The 17,169-nt window shown below is 41.7% G+C and overlaps 1 protein-coding gene across 1 annotated transcript in view; it reads left to right on the top strand.

Moving 5' to 3' along the window:
- Nucleotides 1-17,169, top strand: part of KIAA1109 (KIAA1109 ortholog) — a 209,985-nt gene that overhangs the window by 151,617 nt on the left and 41,199 nt on the right. Inside the window, exon 66 of the mRNA XM_044681108.1 lies at nucleotides 15,941-16,121. Coding sequence (XP_044537043.1) covers nucleotides 15,941-16,121 — 181 coding nt within the window. The remainder of the gene's footprint in view (nucleotides 1-15,940; nucleotides 16,122-17,169) is intronic.

The raw sequence follows: 17,169 nt of genomic DNA, 5'->3' as shown, positions 1-17,169 counted from the left end.
GGAAAACCTTGAACAGCAAGAAGTTACAGGGGCTGAAGCAGCTCCTGTAACTATCCTTCCAATCACTGACAGGACCATTGTACAACCAGATGCAGACATTATTCATGTAAAAGGCTACAAACCTTTTACAGGGGGTGATCTGGAAATTTTGAAGATGTTCCCCCAGTTCTATGTCAACCCACATAAGTCGATAAAGGAATATAAACAGGCAGTGAGGCTATACAACCCAAATTTTGAGGACGTGGAATTGCTACTCTCAGAATTTACCCCTAGCGAAAAGGCAAAATTTATTGCCGAAACTAGAAGCAATCCCAGTCTTGCCAGAACACCAAGATTTAGAGCTGTCTTCTCATGCTAACATGACATATCTTAGAAGGTGCAGGGAGGACTTGGCAGAAGCAATGAGGCTACATGCAAGATCTAATGCATGGGGGTCTTTTGAAAAATTGAGGCAGGGAGAGGAAGAACACCCGAGTATTTATCTGGACAGATTATTAGAGACTGTTGAGACTATCCTGGGTTGTAGGGATATGACTGCTGAGGACAACATTCAGCATGTCAGAAGGCAATAAGTCAAGGGGAGTCCGAATTACATCCAGACATATTTTAAGTTACATTGCCCACAATGGGAGACCATGCCCATTGAGGAGTTGAGGAAAATGGCTACATATGTCCATGAATCCAGAGATAGTGAACCAAAACCATCGAAAACCTCTGATAAGGATAGGGAGATTGCTGAGCTCAAGAAGCAATTGAAAGAGGCTCAGAAGGCCAGGGAAGCAGAGGAGATTAAAAATATGGCTCTGATGTCCAACAATCAGAGGAGCCAGAGCAGGCCTAGGCAATCTTCCAGTGATGCAAATAACTCAGTCAAGAGGTATTTCCTATGCTCTAAACTTGGCCACGTAGTTTGGGATTGTAGGTTCAAGTCCCAAATAAATTTTGGAAATAGGAGCAATAATAGCAACAACAGGAGAAACACATATTATAATGCAAGATACAACAACAACAACAATAGTAACAACAGGGACAACAACAGATACAGTGATAAAGTAAAGGCCAGATGTTGTGACCATGACTGTGCCAAATTTAGTAATTCCCCTAGTTTGTCAAAAATGGAGGAATATCTGTCCCAAGGAGCCAGACCTCTTGCAAGAAAAGATAAGGGCAGTGACAATGATGTGGCAGAGGAATATGGGAAAGACAAAATGGGTGCAGAAGAAATTATGAATTATGGGTTGGTGGGTGTAACACAAAGTTAGAAAGACATGACTGAGGAGGAGTTGCAAATGGAGGAGGATATAATAGAAATTAAGGAGAGAATTTATGGGAAAGGAAACAGTGATGTGGGGTACACTGACAGAAAACCAGGCACATCTGCACAAGTTCTTGATACAAACTTGAAGAAGGTAGCATTCATTGATTCTCACTATGAGGGGAAAGAAGCATCATTCTGTAGTAAGACTGTGGATCATTTACATCAATCTGTAGTACAGCAAGGCTAAGCAACAAGGGCAATGATTTTAGACGGGTGTTCTAATGGGGATCTCTTTGAAACAGACAGTGTCAACAAGGGAGATGGGCTCCTGCAGACCATTGAGAAGGAAAGTGCTAAATTCTCAGACACAGGCACAACCTCTTTTCTATCACCAACTAGAGAAGCTGGAAGGGAAAGTGGAAGGTCTAGTAGCTACAATACTGAAGGACTTTTAAAGCTTGATCCTGGAGCTAAGGAAATTTGTACCAAGCCTTCTTCAGGGTTAAGTGCATGAAGATGTAGCACACTTTCCAGCCTGTGATACTCCAGAGAGAGCTGTCTTTGGAGTAGATTCTGAGTTAATGCATTTAAAGGAATTCAATTCCATATATGTCAGTAGCCAAGAGAGAAACAAAATGACATCGATAGGAACAAAGAAAGAATCTACAACACTGACTTTGTTTCCTATGCAAAGTACATCTGCAGTTAAGTTTCCTGTTACTGACATGGAGTCTAGGGAACAAATACAAGAAGAAGGCTTAGACTCACAGGATTGGGATGTAGTCATGAACCACAAACACATTCCCAATTCTGAAGAGTTTCCTTTAATGCAGAGGAATACCTCTCCTGAATCTAACTTTGCACAAGTCAAGCAAGGCATGTTCAGTGAAGAGAAGGACACTCTACCTTACTCATAGTCTGGGAAAACTGAGATACACTTTGACACTGATAGGCCCATGAATAGTGCAGGGATGCCAATTCAGGCATTGGCAGTCCAAAAAGCCACTTTTGAAGGAGACTTACCATCATTACACTCACGGAATTCTGAGCCAGCACAGACAGAAGTCCTAGAACAACATCAATGGGATTTGGGAGACATTGAGATAGAAACACCTTTGGTACCTGTAGATCAGACAGCTAAAGACAGGGAACCCTTGGTTATAGTGACAATAGGAGATCAAATCTATCCTGCTCTTATTGACACTGGGGCAACCCGGTCTGTGTTGACATCAGCACCAGAGAATTGTGCACTAATGGGATCTGTGAGAGTAAAAGGGGCCACTGGGCAAATGGAGTTGGTGCCTAAGCTAAGATCTAAGATGGTGAAAATAGGCCCAATGACTTTAGATCATTCCTTTTTGTTGAAACCTGGATGCCCATCCAACCTCCTGGGGAGGGATGTTCTCTGTAAATTAGGTGCCACTATCCAGTGTGATAAGTCAGGCCAGATATTCCTACACTTACCCAAACAGTCAAGCACCATCCCTTGCTATTCCTAGGGCAAGTGGAGGGTGATGAGGAAGAACAGCATATGGGGAGTATCTTTGAAATACCGAAAGATATCCCAGAGGCAGTTTGGGCTAAGCATTCAACCGATGTAGGAATTTTAAAATCTGCCACTCCTGTTAAGATAGAGGTGAAAGAGGGCACTCCACCTAGAATCCCTCAGTATAGGTTGAGCAAAGAGGTCACAGAGGGTATCAGGCCCATTATCCAAAGTCTCCTGGAACAAGGCATTTTGGTCTATACTATATCCGAGTACAATACACCTATAATGCCCATTAAAAAGCCAAAGAAAGATCCAAATGGCAAAACACAATGGCGTTTTGTACAGGATCTGAGAGCAGTAAACAACTTTGTTAGGAAGGGACATGCAGTGGTACCCAGCCCGGCAAATATCATCGCCTAAATTCCAAGCAATGCAGCCTGGTTCACAGTCGTGGACCTGTGCTGTGCATATTTTACTGTACCCCTGCATGAGTCCAGTCAGAAGATTTTTGCATTTTCCTGAGAAGGTAAGCAACTCTGTTGGACCCAAATTCCACAGGGTTTTTCAGAAAGTGCAAATATCTTTTGCCAGATCCTGCAAAGAGATCTTGAATCCATCATATTCACTGAGAGCAAACTAGTGCATTATGTTGATGACCTTTTGCTAATGTCACCAAATGCTCGAGTGTGTCAAAGGGACAGCAAATATCTGTTACAAGAGCTATGCAAAAGGGGACACAAGATTTTGAGAAACAAGCTACAGCGGGTTTTGCCCCGAGTCGAGTACCTCGGCTTCGTGTTGGAGAAGGGTATAAGATGGATTTCCTAAAAGAGAGTTGCACATATACAGAAGCTGTGCAAGCCTAAGACCAAGAAGCAGTTCCGTGCAATATTAAGAATCACAGGTTACTGTAGGCAGTAGATACCTGGTTATAGTCTGATCTCAAAACCTCTAACAGACTTGACTAGGAACACTGTCTCAGAAACCTTTAAAACTGACACGGGAGCACAAGCATGCAATAGAAAAACTGAAAATAGCTGTGTTGTCGAGTCCTGCACTTGGTATCCCTGACCATGCAAAACCATTTCACCTGTTTGTGCATGAGGACAAGGGAATAGCCAGTGCTGTGTTGATACAGACTCTTGGGGATCAATTCAGACCAACAGCCTATTACAGCTCCCAGCTAGATGTAGTGGCTAGGGGGATGCCACCATGTATGAGAGCAATTGCAGCTGCTGCCCTAATGGTTAAGAAATCTTCAGATCTGGTTTTGGGATGCAGGATTATGCTGTATTCACCTCATCAAATCAATACTATCTTGAAAAACAGCAATCTGCAAGCGTTTACATCCCAACGCTTATCCCAATATCAAATTGTGTTGCTGGGCAATGAGAACCTAACTTTCCATCATTGTAAAGAGATCAGCCCAGCCACACTAATGCCAGACTTACCAGTAGAAGGGGAACCCATCCATATCTGTGCAGATACCTTGGACATAGTTCAGAAAACTAGAGATGACCTGACCGATATTCCTTTGGTCTCTCCTGACCTGACTTTGTTTACCAATGGTTCTGCATTTGTGGTAGATGGGGAACGGTATACAGATGCAGCTGTAGTAACTCAAGATGAGACTTTGTGGTATGCAGCTCTACCAAAGTCCATGAGTGCTCAACGTGCTGAAATCCTGAGTCTCACCAGAGCTCTAGAAATTGGCCAGGGTCAAAGGTTGAACATTTTTACGGACAATAAATATGCTTTTAATGTAGTCCATTGTACAGGCCAAATCTGGAAATATCAGGGATATATAACTGCTGGCGGGAAGGAAATAGCCTATGGGAGCCTTATAAACCAACTCCTGCAAGCTGTCCAGTTACCTAAGGAAGTGGCAGTGATGCATTGCTGATCACATCAAAAGGATGTGGATGAAGTCTCATTAGGAAATAGGAGGGCAGATATAACAGCCAAATATGGTGCCCGATTTGGTCACATCCATGTGCTGAACTTCTCCTTGGTGGATGAAGCAGATCTAAAACAGGCATACTCCCCAGGGGAAGTGAAGCACTGGGTAGAAAATCTAGGGGCCAAATTAGTGAGAGGTGTGTGGTTTTCTAGTGAAGACAAACCCATTCTTCCAAGATCTTTATATAATACCCTATGCAATGCATTGCATGCCAAAGGCCAGTATGGGACCCAATCTCTGGTGGATGGCATTCGAAGACACTAGATGGCTCCTGGCATATTCACATGTGCAATAGAACATGCCAGAAATGCAAGGTTTGCTTGAAGTACAACCAGGACGTGACCAGAATTAAGGGACTAGGGGGCAGACAATTGGCATATACCCCATTTGAGTGCTTGCAGATTGATTATATATCAATGCCCAATTGTCAAGAATACAAATATGCCCTAGTCATTGTTGACAGGTTGACTTGATGGCCAGAAGTGTTCCCTGCAAAGAAAAGCAACTCAGCCTTTGTGGTGAAGACACTTCTGAGAGAGATAGTTCTGAGATTTTCTGAACCGGCTAGAATTAAGATTCGGACTATGGGTCACACTTTTCCCAAAACTTCTTGCATGAGATTTATAAGACCTTGGGGATAAAGAGAAGCTTACATTCAGTCTATCACCCCTCATCCTCAGGGCAAATTGAAGTCTGCAATAAGAGAATTAAAACTCTGATTGGAAAAGTGTGTTCTGAAAGCCATCTGAAATGGGTATAAGCACTCCCCATTGTTCTTTTTTATTTAAGAAGGCAACCCTGTAGTGACACATGATTGTCACCGTATGAACTTTTGTATGGCCATGCTCCATGGCATAGTTCATCCCAGAAGTCAGCTCTCTTGTCACACCTTGGAGCTGAATGTCAGCTATATAGATTTATAAAAGCTTTAAAGAAAAGACTGGATGAATTGCACAAACTTGGCTTGTTAACCCAGAGAGTTCCTTTAGACTTTAGCTTACATCAGCTTACACCAGGAGATATGGTATACATAAGGAACTTTACAAGAAAACTGTTCTAGACCCTAAATGGGTCGGGCCTTACCAAGTACTATTAACTAGTCCAACTTGTGTGAAAGTTTAGAACAGAGACCCCTTGTTCCATATCACACATGTGAAACCTGTGAAAGAACATGCTGTACATGAAGAACACCATGAAGAACCAACTGACTTAGAGCAACATGAAATGAATGCACTGCTAGATCCACAGCAAACGGACTGTACCGTTGAAGAAGAATGAACTGCTTGAAATTCTAAAAAAAACCAAGAAAGAAAAAAACTGCAAATTTTTTTTGCAACACAAAAACAACACAATGGAAGTTAACACAATTGCATCACAACAACTATTGTTCCTGATTAAGAAGGTGACAAGCCAACCACCCAACAAGACGATAGACAACAGAAAAGTATGCATGCGGTACAGATGAAGAAACGAAGAACGCAGAAGTTACAAGCTGCAGAGGCAGCACGAAGGAATGGACAATCACAAGAGTTTTGTAATCTTTATTAAGTACTGTGCAGGAAGAGGACTGGAAGGAAGAAATAAGTAAGGCAATATCATGTCATAAACACAGATTGCACAGCCGAGACATCACATGGTAGTTTGCATGCCACACCACATAGGCTGTTACACAAGGAGAATTGTGGTTCTCCAGTGTGCCCAGAAGATCAGTGCAGTAAGGAATAAGTATGTGCATGCATCAGTACTCCTTATTAGTTCATTGAACACAGCACAAAACTGATTGTTCACCTTTTGACATAGACCTCATGTAGATAAATGAGAGTCTCTTTTGTATATATGTATTATATGTACATATTACATGTGAATAGCTGTATATAATGGAAGGGTATCCTAGGATCTCTAGCATATCAAAAGATCCATTGTTTTTTGATTTGATAGACATCAGGGTAACTTCCATCTGTAAATAGGCATTGTGGATAGCCTGTTTTATAATTACTAATCCACAGTATAGGGTTACTAATAGCTTAGGGAAAGATAGCTTTAGGGATCTTTGAAATAGAGTTAGTCAGGGAGAGTCACTATAGTCTGTAAGAATAAGTAATGTATATAGCTTTGCACATATTTATAACTAACAAAATAAAATTAATATACTAATGATTTAGAACTTAGAATTATTAATACCATTAACATAGCTTAAATAAGGTACTAACATGAAAACTTAAGAGTTAAATGTATAGACAGTTCTATAACACTTTGCTTATAGAGTTTTACCATGTTCCTTTTGTTAGGAACAAGTTAAGCACTGTAGGGTTTTACAATTTTGTTCTTGAATGTGTTTCAAAGATATTTACATAGTATGCTTTAGGTATAGTGATTGCAGCTTATAATTATTTGCAGATTTGATTTTCTGCTTGTGTTACTCTGTAACATTTGTTATGCTTGTATTTTATACCAAAACCCATTTTCCCTTTGTTTAAACTTTCCTTTTTTCCTCCTTAGATATGGGTAGTTAGTAACATAAGCCACAGCAAAAACAAGACTATTAAGGGGTTAGGAATAAGACATTGTTTAGGAAGTTGCTTAGTTTTAGCGTAGAGAGGGTAAACTGTGCTGAAATATCTTAAGCCTTCAGAATTTCCAGTGGAAATTTCTACTAGAAAAGGGGAGATTACTGTAATGTAGTAGATGGCAGGATAGAATTCCTGCAAAATACAGGGTCAAGCCTCCCCCAGAATTCCAGGGGACCCCCCCCCTGGAGAACTTTGGGTGAGGGGGCAGTTGAGAGCTAGTTTTAACAGTTGCTTTCTGGGAGTTGAGGTGGGCAGATCTTTCTGCTTGCTGCTCCTGACTTGGGGGTTCACCTGAGAGGCCATTGTGGCAAAAGCCATTGTGGTTTCTACTCGGGAGTTAGCCTGTCAAGTAGGATTAGACCTTAACAGCATCAATATAACAATTATTTAGTAATATAGAGATTAGAAGTAATTATTATTAGCCTAGAGAGCAAGTTAAGTAAGTGCCTGCCACTGGGGGGGGGGAGGGGCAGCTTCAACCTGACAGATCATACCCCTTCTTGCCTTCCCCTTCCTTTCTTTCTTAATCAATATACGCTTAATCATCAATATCTGTGCCTGGGAGTTATTTGAGGATAGTCACTACTCATTGCTGCCATTAAGCTTGATTCTTATCAGTTGCCAGACAAGTCCCATCTCAGTCCTCAACATTAGGATAATTAGCTATTACTCAGTCCTCAATCAGACCTGTGGGGAATATAAGTTAAAGAAAGGGAACATCATGAAAAATTAGCCTCTGCTGGATCTTGTTTGAAGATCCTCAGCTCTGTCTCCATCATCAACTGAAATCAACAGCTCGGGGGTGGGGTTTGAGAGCAAGGAGTGCCTAACCCCCTCCCTATTCACTGAAGCCTGTCTGTGGGGGAGGAGTGTGTCTTGCAGACATCTGGCCCTGACCTAACTATCAGCTTCCCTAATATTTCTGTTATTACAAACAAAACATATCCCACTTGCTTTTCATTCCTATTAGGAGGTTGCTACTGGTTTTGACACTTCAATTTTTATTTGATAAAACCTTATGATGTTGAGTTGAAAACTAGTAGCTGCTGTCAGAGACTTGAGAGTCTGAGATGAGAACCAGGTAGCATGTCCACCTCAACTTCCCAATAACAAACTTTTCAAAATGACCAGTTTGGTTGCTATTTGCACCCAGACCCAGACCTCTGGCTTTTGTACAATAAAATAGAAAGCAGAGCAGGTAAAGAACGGGAATTCAGCAATTAAATCCAGAGTAGATAAAGCAGGCCCCTGGAACTTTTTAACAGGAGGTAATACTAAAGAGCCAAAACCTTGCATATGCTTATAATTCAATTATGTAACCACAATTCATGTTTCTTAATTAATAAAAATCAGCTTTTTATTCTACTCACCCTCATCAAGAAAAGAAAGAAGGAAGGAAGGAGAGAGAAAAGGAAGGGAAGTGGGGAGAGGGAGGGAGAGAGAGAAAGAAAGAACCACTTTTACAGTCATATGTAGTCAAGCGAAACCTATTCCCGAGCTCATCTCCCCTCTTTTTCAGCCTGTGGGCAGCACGTTTTTGTCAAGTCCCCTACACTTGGGGTTGGTCATTGTGCTCATTACAATTCATGGTCTTTCAGGGTTTTGTCTTTATAGTCTTATAGTTCTTGTTTTCATTCTTCCAGAAATTATGGCAGCACTTAGTTTTCCCTGTGACTTCATTTGTGGAGTCATTCTCTTTTTCTCGATTTGTGTCTCAAGCTCCCTTGTCACCACAGCAGTTCTGTACAGTGGGATTCTCTTATTTGTTTGTACTTCTTGAATTTGGACTTTATACCAAGACTGAACTTGGTGCACTTCTTGACGGGAAGGCCTGGGCTGCACTTCGTTCTGCTTTGGTCCTGCTGCTGCTCTCTTGGGATTTTGAGTTTTGTGTTATGGCAGGATCTTAGCATCAGCTCAGCTTGGGAACCAGCCTGCATACTGTCAGGGTTCCCGAAGTTGTGCCCTGGTCTGGGCTTCACTAGTGCCTAAGCCAGCTTTGTGTCTGATCTAGGCTTCTGTAAGCTTGTCCCCTTGCTGGAAATTTCAACAGAAACTGCAGTGGGGCTTGGCCACTAGAAGAGGCTCCTCAGGGTCACAGTGACCAACCAAACTTCAGGCTTCAGCTATTGTTCCTCCCTCAGGACACAGTTAAAGCCCTAGGCCTACAACCACCCATCTTACCTATCGCTAGGGGCAAATCCATTTTCAGTTCTCCCTGGGTCTGTGAAGCAGAATGAGTTGTGAATGAAGAGGTACCAACTGGCACTCCTTCCCACATCCCAGAACCTCTTCTGCTCTATTGCCTTCTGCCCCATGTCACAGCCTCAGCTGGGGGATGCCTGCCAGACCCTGAATCATTGTGCCTTTTTCCCTTGTATTTCACGGTAAAGGTTCAGTTTGGTATATTTTAAAATTAATGTTCAATACTTCAAGTATTATTTTTTAAGTTTATTATCTGACAAAACAGAACCACATGACTAAGTTTTTCTACCTACTCAAAAATCCCCACTCCACCAAAGCTGCAACTGCAAGACAAGAGGATGAGATGCGGGGCTGCACCCAATTTATATCCTGTCTACGTCAGCATGTAATGACAGGAAGTGAATAGGGTGCTGGAGATCATAGCTTTGCTGGGGATCATGGTTTTTAGGGTAACAGATTCCAATTTCACAATCACCCTTGGGATCCTTTGGGAGTCTAGTCCTAGTGGATCATGTAAACATAACCAGCTTATAAATTACAATAATTTGGGGATAAAAGGGAAAGAGAACAAAACCAATGATTGCTAGGTGCATTGACAAAAAGCCAATTAGGGAGCAGTCCCCTTTGACATAAGAGTATACGTTCAAAATAAATGTGTTGCAGCCCCCCACAGTTCAATCAATTATACTTCATGGTTCATTCTGGGTCTTCTGATACTGTGGAGGTTTCTTCAGGTATCTTCGTGGTGCCTTCTTCAAACAATTCATCTTCTAGATTCTAGGAGGTAGCAAGTTTCTTAACTTTTATAAAACTAGAATTTTATGATAATTATACAATCCCCCCCTGAGGAGGGTGTTGACAAACACATGGATCAACTCATGATATGTTAATTTTCACTAAGAAAATAGCTTTATAAAAAACAGTAGTGTAGTAGCTAATTCAAGAAAACCTTTAGGGTCTAAAATGTCACCAAGAACCTAGATCATTCTGGTGGAAGTAGATTAAGCTGAAGAGTTAAAAATCATCCAGAAGCTACTTGGGCTTCATGGGAAATGCTCCCTCTTAGGAGCCATCCAGGGGTACCATGCCCCCTAGGAAAACCTTCCCAGCTTCTCTGGTATGAGACTGTAACAGCCATAAAAGGCATATCTTTATATGTCTCATCTGTTACATGTTTAAAAATGTGGAGGTGGGGAATAGTGCTATAGCACTTCACTTCAGCTACTAAATGGACCCTTACCTCTTGTTACAAATATAATGAATATGAGGCTTTAGCTAGTAATAATAATAGAAAGAGGAGGCGCTCTTTCTATATAGAGCTTTCTGTAAAGAGAGGATGGTATGGGCCAGTACCAAGGCTGGGCTTGAAATTGAATATAAATGAATCAAGGGTCCAACACACAGGCTAGCAGAGTGATAAATGAAACTCTCTCTTGCTAGGCACCAAGCTCCTTTAAGGTGAATGTTCTACAGCCCCTGTCCTGATGAGGAAGTGACTTCCTATTGGTGTTTATAGAAGTTAAACAGGAAGGAGAATGTAGCACTTTCTGTCCCAGTAATGGAGTTTACTCTGGCTGCAGCACTTAGAATGTTCAAGAGTTGTCCCTGCTTGGCCTTAGTTGGGGTAGGCAAATGACCACAAAGTTCTTAGATTAAAGCCAAGGAGTTTATTGATAAATGGGGTATAGGTATAAGGGTATTGGAAAGAGGGTTAGCTAAAACTAAGAACTGAGACAGGATTTCTCAGGCTTAAGATGCTGTAAGGTCTTTCTTGAAAGCTCCTCCGCTGATGTATGTCTCTTTGAAAATAAAATAAAATTATTCTTTGGCTAAAGATTGGTTTGGTTTGCCAGATATGATGATAGTATGGTCCTACAGAATTGGTTTGACCCTATTCTAGCCTAACTCCTATAATCCTACCCACATTCCCATTCCCACCTCCCTGGATCCCAAGGGGGGGGGGTGCATAAGGCAAAGTGAGAAGTGGAGTGAGAAGTGAAGTCAGAAGTCAAGTAAGCAGGGTTTGCTAGCTCTTTATATATCCTGGCTTCCAACTGCCAGGTGGCACCAGCCGCCTGGCTCATGTCAAGTTCCACATTCTAATTGGGGCAAACTGCCAACTTGCCCCATGCAAATATGGCAGTATGATTTTCCATATTACACAAACAACTCAAAGGTATTTTTATAATGGTATCTTCTCTATTCCAGTCATATTGGGAGGTACAAATAAAGATAATGTAACAGCACATATAGCTAACTGTCAAAACACAGTAACATAAAGTGACATAGTATAACAGAATATATTAGATTAGAAGTAAAAAAAGAATATGTGGAGAGACCCACAGATGTGGATAGTGGTAGATCCACTCAGAGAGCCCCCTGAATACCCAGCCCAATATTCTAAACTCCGGTTAGTTAGAGTGAAACGGAATCACTTTCTCTCACTAGGCCAGTTACACAAATGCCCTGGAGACAATTGTTATAAAAAATAGTATCCCTTTTATTTTAGAGGGAATGCAAACTGAGGATCAGAACAAGGGGAACTCTAAGGGATCTAGCTAATTTCCCACAATCCTCTACGTCCCTCACAAGAGGGAGCCTTCTGGTCTTCCAGCTACTTAGTTCCCAGTTTCTATCTAGGTGTCCCCAAAACTGACTAAGCTATCTAATGACCCTCAGTAGTTGGTTTGATTTATTCCCCAAAAGCTGTCTCCAAAAAACCATTATGAATGAACTCCAATGGCTAAGTTCACTAGAATTATATTATTATAAAATTCTGGTTTTATAAAAGTTAAGAAACTTGCTACCTCCTAGAATCTAGAAGATGAATTGTTTGAAGAAGTCACCATGAAGATGGGTCTGACCCCTGAGGTAAAACCTCAAAGCCGATCTGACAGGATTTTTTTTTTTTAGATAAACCTTCTGAAAAGTACTGCAGGTATGGTCAATTTCCCATTACAGAACCAGTATGTGAACTTAACAAACAAAATAAAATCTTAAAACAAGCAATCAGAAAATACAATATATGTGACAGGATACAGGCATTGAATTCAAGAGTCCTTTTTTCCAATTCTGATACAGAGACTTCCATAAAACAATGGAGACTGAAAAGGCTTAAAATCCATCTCCAGTGTCATCCTTCCCCTCTCTGGTATCATCATCCATCTATGTTCCTTTTGGTCACACCTCTGAGATCTCCCATAGTGAGGGAGAATTCTGCACTGAAACTAGTGTGGAGGAATCCCATATTGGATGTATTATAGAGACTGGGCAGGCCTAAATGGCAAGGGGGTGTAAGAAGATGACTTTTTCCTCTGAATCTCAGGATTACCCAAGCTAATCACAAGGACCAGTGTACCCAGGAATGGTAGGACGAAAAGACATCCTAAAACTAGGTGCTGTTTGAGATAGGTAATGCATTGCTCTTTCAGAGAGTGGGCAGTGCTTGCAATTCTACTTCATGTTTGGAAGAAAACCTTCCTTCCCCTTCCCCCATGGGCATAATGCCAGGTTGCACCTTGCTCCCCCTGCCACGTGGACTGGGAGTTAAGAAGGTAGGAGCTCTCCTCAGGTAAAAGCCCGTTAGGAGGCTAATTATTGTCCAAGGGAAACACACTGAGGCTTCCAAGGCAAGCAGCTAGCAAGCACTCAGCTGTTGGCAATGTAAGAGAAATAGTTGATTTATACCTCTGGAGAGCAGTTCCAATCAGCAGCAGCAGCAGCAGGAGGAGGAGGAACAGGATCAGCAGAAGCAATGGCACCACAAGGACCACCCAGGCAGGGAGGCAGGATCGCCAGCAACAGGCAGCAGCTCCAAAGGCAGGGAAGGGTGGGGGATGGGGATGAAAAGCTATGGCAGGAGAAACATGGTTTCTTTTCAAACTTATCTACTCAGAGAGAATTAAGAGCTCTGAACCCCAATTCTGATCATCATAAATGTAGGATTTAAATTAATAGTCAATACTTAAAAGTATTTTTTCTAAGGTTTTCTACCTGCTCAACAATCCCTGCTTCGGGGCAAGAGGCAGGGCTACACCCAATTTATATCCTGTCTACCTCAGCACATAATGACAGGAAGTGAATAGGGTGCTGGGAATCATAGTTTTTAGGGTAACAGATTCTAATTACACAGTTGGAAAAGGTGTCAGAGGAATGGGTCATACTTCTTCCTGTTCCTCTGCCATCTTGGCTCTGCCTCTAGTGGGAGCCTTATAGGGCACAGAAGGTGGGAGCTGGAGTGTTGATTGGTCAGGAACAGTGAGGAAGCCAGGTTGGCCAAATTGACAGGTATGTGCAGAGTGTCCCCAGCCAGGTGTATGCTAGCTTGAAACCTAAAATCAGGATTTGGTGAAATTGAGTTAGTGGAGCAGTTAGGGACAGAAAACCCTCTTCTGGAAAACCCATACCAAGGATCCAGGTACTAACATGCATATTCATTACTAGGCACAACTCCATCTTGCCTCAGATTTGCAAAGCTTATGTTAAAGGAGCCCTTCTTCTACAGGATAAGGAAGTACAATCAGGAAGAGAGAGGCCAGTTCAAAGAAAACACGAGATTTTATTTCACTGCCTAAAGTACAGAAGAACCATTCATGGACACACATTTTAGAAGAGACTAGGATAGCTCTATAAGTAACAAGGATTGAAAGAATCAATTATGAAAGAGGCAAAGAGTACCTTGCTATAGAGGGGACTGTCCTAAGATCAAGAGGCCTAATAATATAAATGTGCCGTGAACCAGTCAGTTGGGCTGTATGGAAGCAGGAACAGAGGAGATGGGTGCAGGTCATCCACACTCCCTCTTACAAAGGGTGGGGAGAGAGAGCAGCTGGACAAGGGATTCTGAAGTGGAAAACATCAAGCTGGCTAATATCCTAGGTCCAGGGAAGGGAGAAGGGGATAGTTGGGGCTCAAGAGTACTAGGTGTTGGAATGGTAGGCAGTCTTAGGGAGTTAAGCCTCCCCTAGAGGATTAGGATTAGCTAGAGGAATTTCACATTCAGTAATAATGAAAATAGAATTTCATTGGGAATGTGACTGTCCCACTGGATAGCTTAGATGTGAAGGGAAGGAGCAAGGCCAGGGGGGTTGAGGGAATATCAGGATAGGCTTGAAACCCTGTGGTCTCAGGGCAGTCATTGGGATAAAGAGGAAAGCTCTGAGCTAGGCCCTGAACTCCTTCTAAAGGAGGGAACATGCTCCAGAGACTGATTAAAATAACTAGCCACTGTCAAGTTTTGGGTTGAATGATGTAGCTCCAAGTAGTGAGCTTCAAAAGGGCAGGGCCTGAGTGCAGTAGTGGAGAGAGTCTGGAAATCATAATGGGAAACAACAAGTATGCCAACTTCTCCAAGATTGTGTAGAGGGGCAGGAGAAAAGGTATAAATGATCCTACAAAGTATGACCAGTGAAACAATGTTTTCAGAGGAAAGTTTGGTCTCTTGAGTGACAGGAGGTAGAAAGAGCAGGAGAATCAGTCAACATTTATTAAGGACTTATTCTGTGTTCAACCATGTTCCAAAGGTTCAGGGAGTGTAGAAAGGCAAGAGGCTGGCAATGCTCAAGGAGCCCACAATCTGATGAAGAGGAGATGACCATGTCAACAATCATGTACAAACAAGATAGAGATGTGATAAATTGGAGATAGCCAATGGAGGGGGAGGCACTAGAATTTAGATGGGCCCAGGAAAGCTTCCTATAGAAAATAGGATTGTAGCTAGGACAAGCAGAAATGAGGAAGGAAAGCATTCTAAGCAGAGGGACAACCAGACAGAATGCCCAGAGTCAGGAGACAGAGTCCTGTGAGAATTAAAGCAAGGAGGCCATAAGAAGAGCAGATCTGAGATGAAAGGGAGTTTGTTAATGATAGAGTGGAGATTCCAGAGCACACACTCTAAAGGGTGGGAAGAGGGGTTGAAGAGTGCCAGGGGTAAGAGAATGGGAACTGGTTGTAGCAAAAAAGACAGGAGATTTCTGCTTGCCTGATTTTTGATTCTGTATCACAGGAATGAAAGGAGTGTGGACTGGAGTTTTCTAGCCTCAGGCAGTCTAGTAAACTTCAGGAGATAGCTTGTACCTTCAGGAGCCTGTGAACAACAGAAGGGGAATTGTTCTCTTCAAGTGTCAGGGTACAGGGGCTGGGTTGGCTCATAGATTTTGAGGGCGTGATGACCAAATTAAAAGATAGATTGCCTGTAATGTCTGTAGCTTTCTCATAGTTAGTTACGCCTCCACCATGGACCCAGATCCCAAGTCAAAGACAAATTTTCTTTTTCAAATGTCTTCAGTGTCAAATAAAAGCACATTGATTTATTTTTGCTTTAGAGTATAGTTTTAGCCTTAATTTTTCCTATTTTGTCCATCAAAAATGTTAATTATGTTATTAATTATATTAATATCTTAATTAAATTAATGAGTTAATATATTTGTCAATAATAAAGAATGTATTTCTGTCTACAGAAGTTATGACCGGAGCTCCAGAAGCTTAGATCAAGAATCCCCCTCAAAAAAGAAGAAATTTCAAACAAACTATGCTTCTACTACCCACTTAATGACTGGTAAAAAAGTGCCCTCCTCTCTGCAGACTAAGCCCAGTGATCTGGAGACAACAGTATTTTACATTCCTGGAGTTGATGTAAAGGTGAAAACGTTGTTCTTATGCTGAGGAATGAGATAATAATTGTGTTGTCTTTCCCTTCCGCCACACATTTCCATGGGTTGATGCTAAAACTAGAATTCTACAGTTTGGTTTTCTCTCAGTCTTCCTCCTTCAAGAAGTCTTCTCATTTGTCACTGCTGCACTTTCTATGGCTCGCTTTTTCCATAAGAAGTGAAGTTTGGCATGAAGTAATTGATAACCTGAGAAATGTGACAGGTTTTCTGGGGCTGCTTTTCTTGCAAAGGGAGTTAGAGTTCAGAGAATATTTCAAGAGAAGGGATGGTGACTTCTCCTAGTCACGAGGCTGCCTTCTCTTTCACACACCCAGATCATTTCCTAAGTTCCTACCCCAGACCAAGTGGTCTGCCTGGTACTAAGAATACCAAGATGATAGCTAGTACCGTCCTTTAATGTGAGGTGTCTAGAGAGTCTTAGAGTGGGATGAGAAAGACAGAAATTGTATTTTCTTGTTTTTTATATTGTTTTTGTAAAGTTTTATATTGTTATTGTAAAGTTAACAGCAAACTCAATGCTCATTATTGCATAAATAAAATGAGGGGGTGCAGCTAGATGACTCAGTGGATTGAGAGCCAGACCTAGAGATGGGAAGTCCTAGGTTCAAATCTGGCCTCAGACACTTCCTAGCTGTGTGACCCTGGGCAAGTCACTTAACCCCCATTGCCTAGCCCTATAACAAATAAAATTAATATAGAAGGATATATATAAAAAAAAGATACTAGGGTTTAAAAAAAATTTTTTTTAAACAAATAAAATGAGGAACTAATCCTCTTTTGGGGATTTATTAGGACTGTACAAAGAAGAAAAATAGACCTATAAGTAAAGACAGTTAACTCATTAAGCAAGGGAAATGAGACTAATAAAATCACATTTCTTCAGTATGAATGGAGATGCTATTTTAGGCACCTCAGGTTAGAGTGACATCAGCAAATTCACAGGCAGAGGAAAGTGAACAGAGTGCTGAGAGGGGCAGAAGACAACCTGATCTCAAGAAAATGACTTGATAGAGCTA

This window comes from Gracilinanus agilis, chromosome 6 (genome assembly GCF_016433145.1).
Source record: "Gracilinanus agilis isolate LMUSP501 chromosome 6, AgileGrace, whole genome shotgun sequence".
Lineage (NCBI taxonomy): Eukaryota > Metazoa > Chordata > Mammalia > Didelphimorphia > Didelphidae > Gracilinanus > Gracilinanus agilis.
Note: the sequence above shows the minus strand (reverse complement) of the source record. Positions and strands in the feature narration are given on the sequence as shown.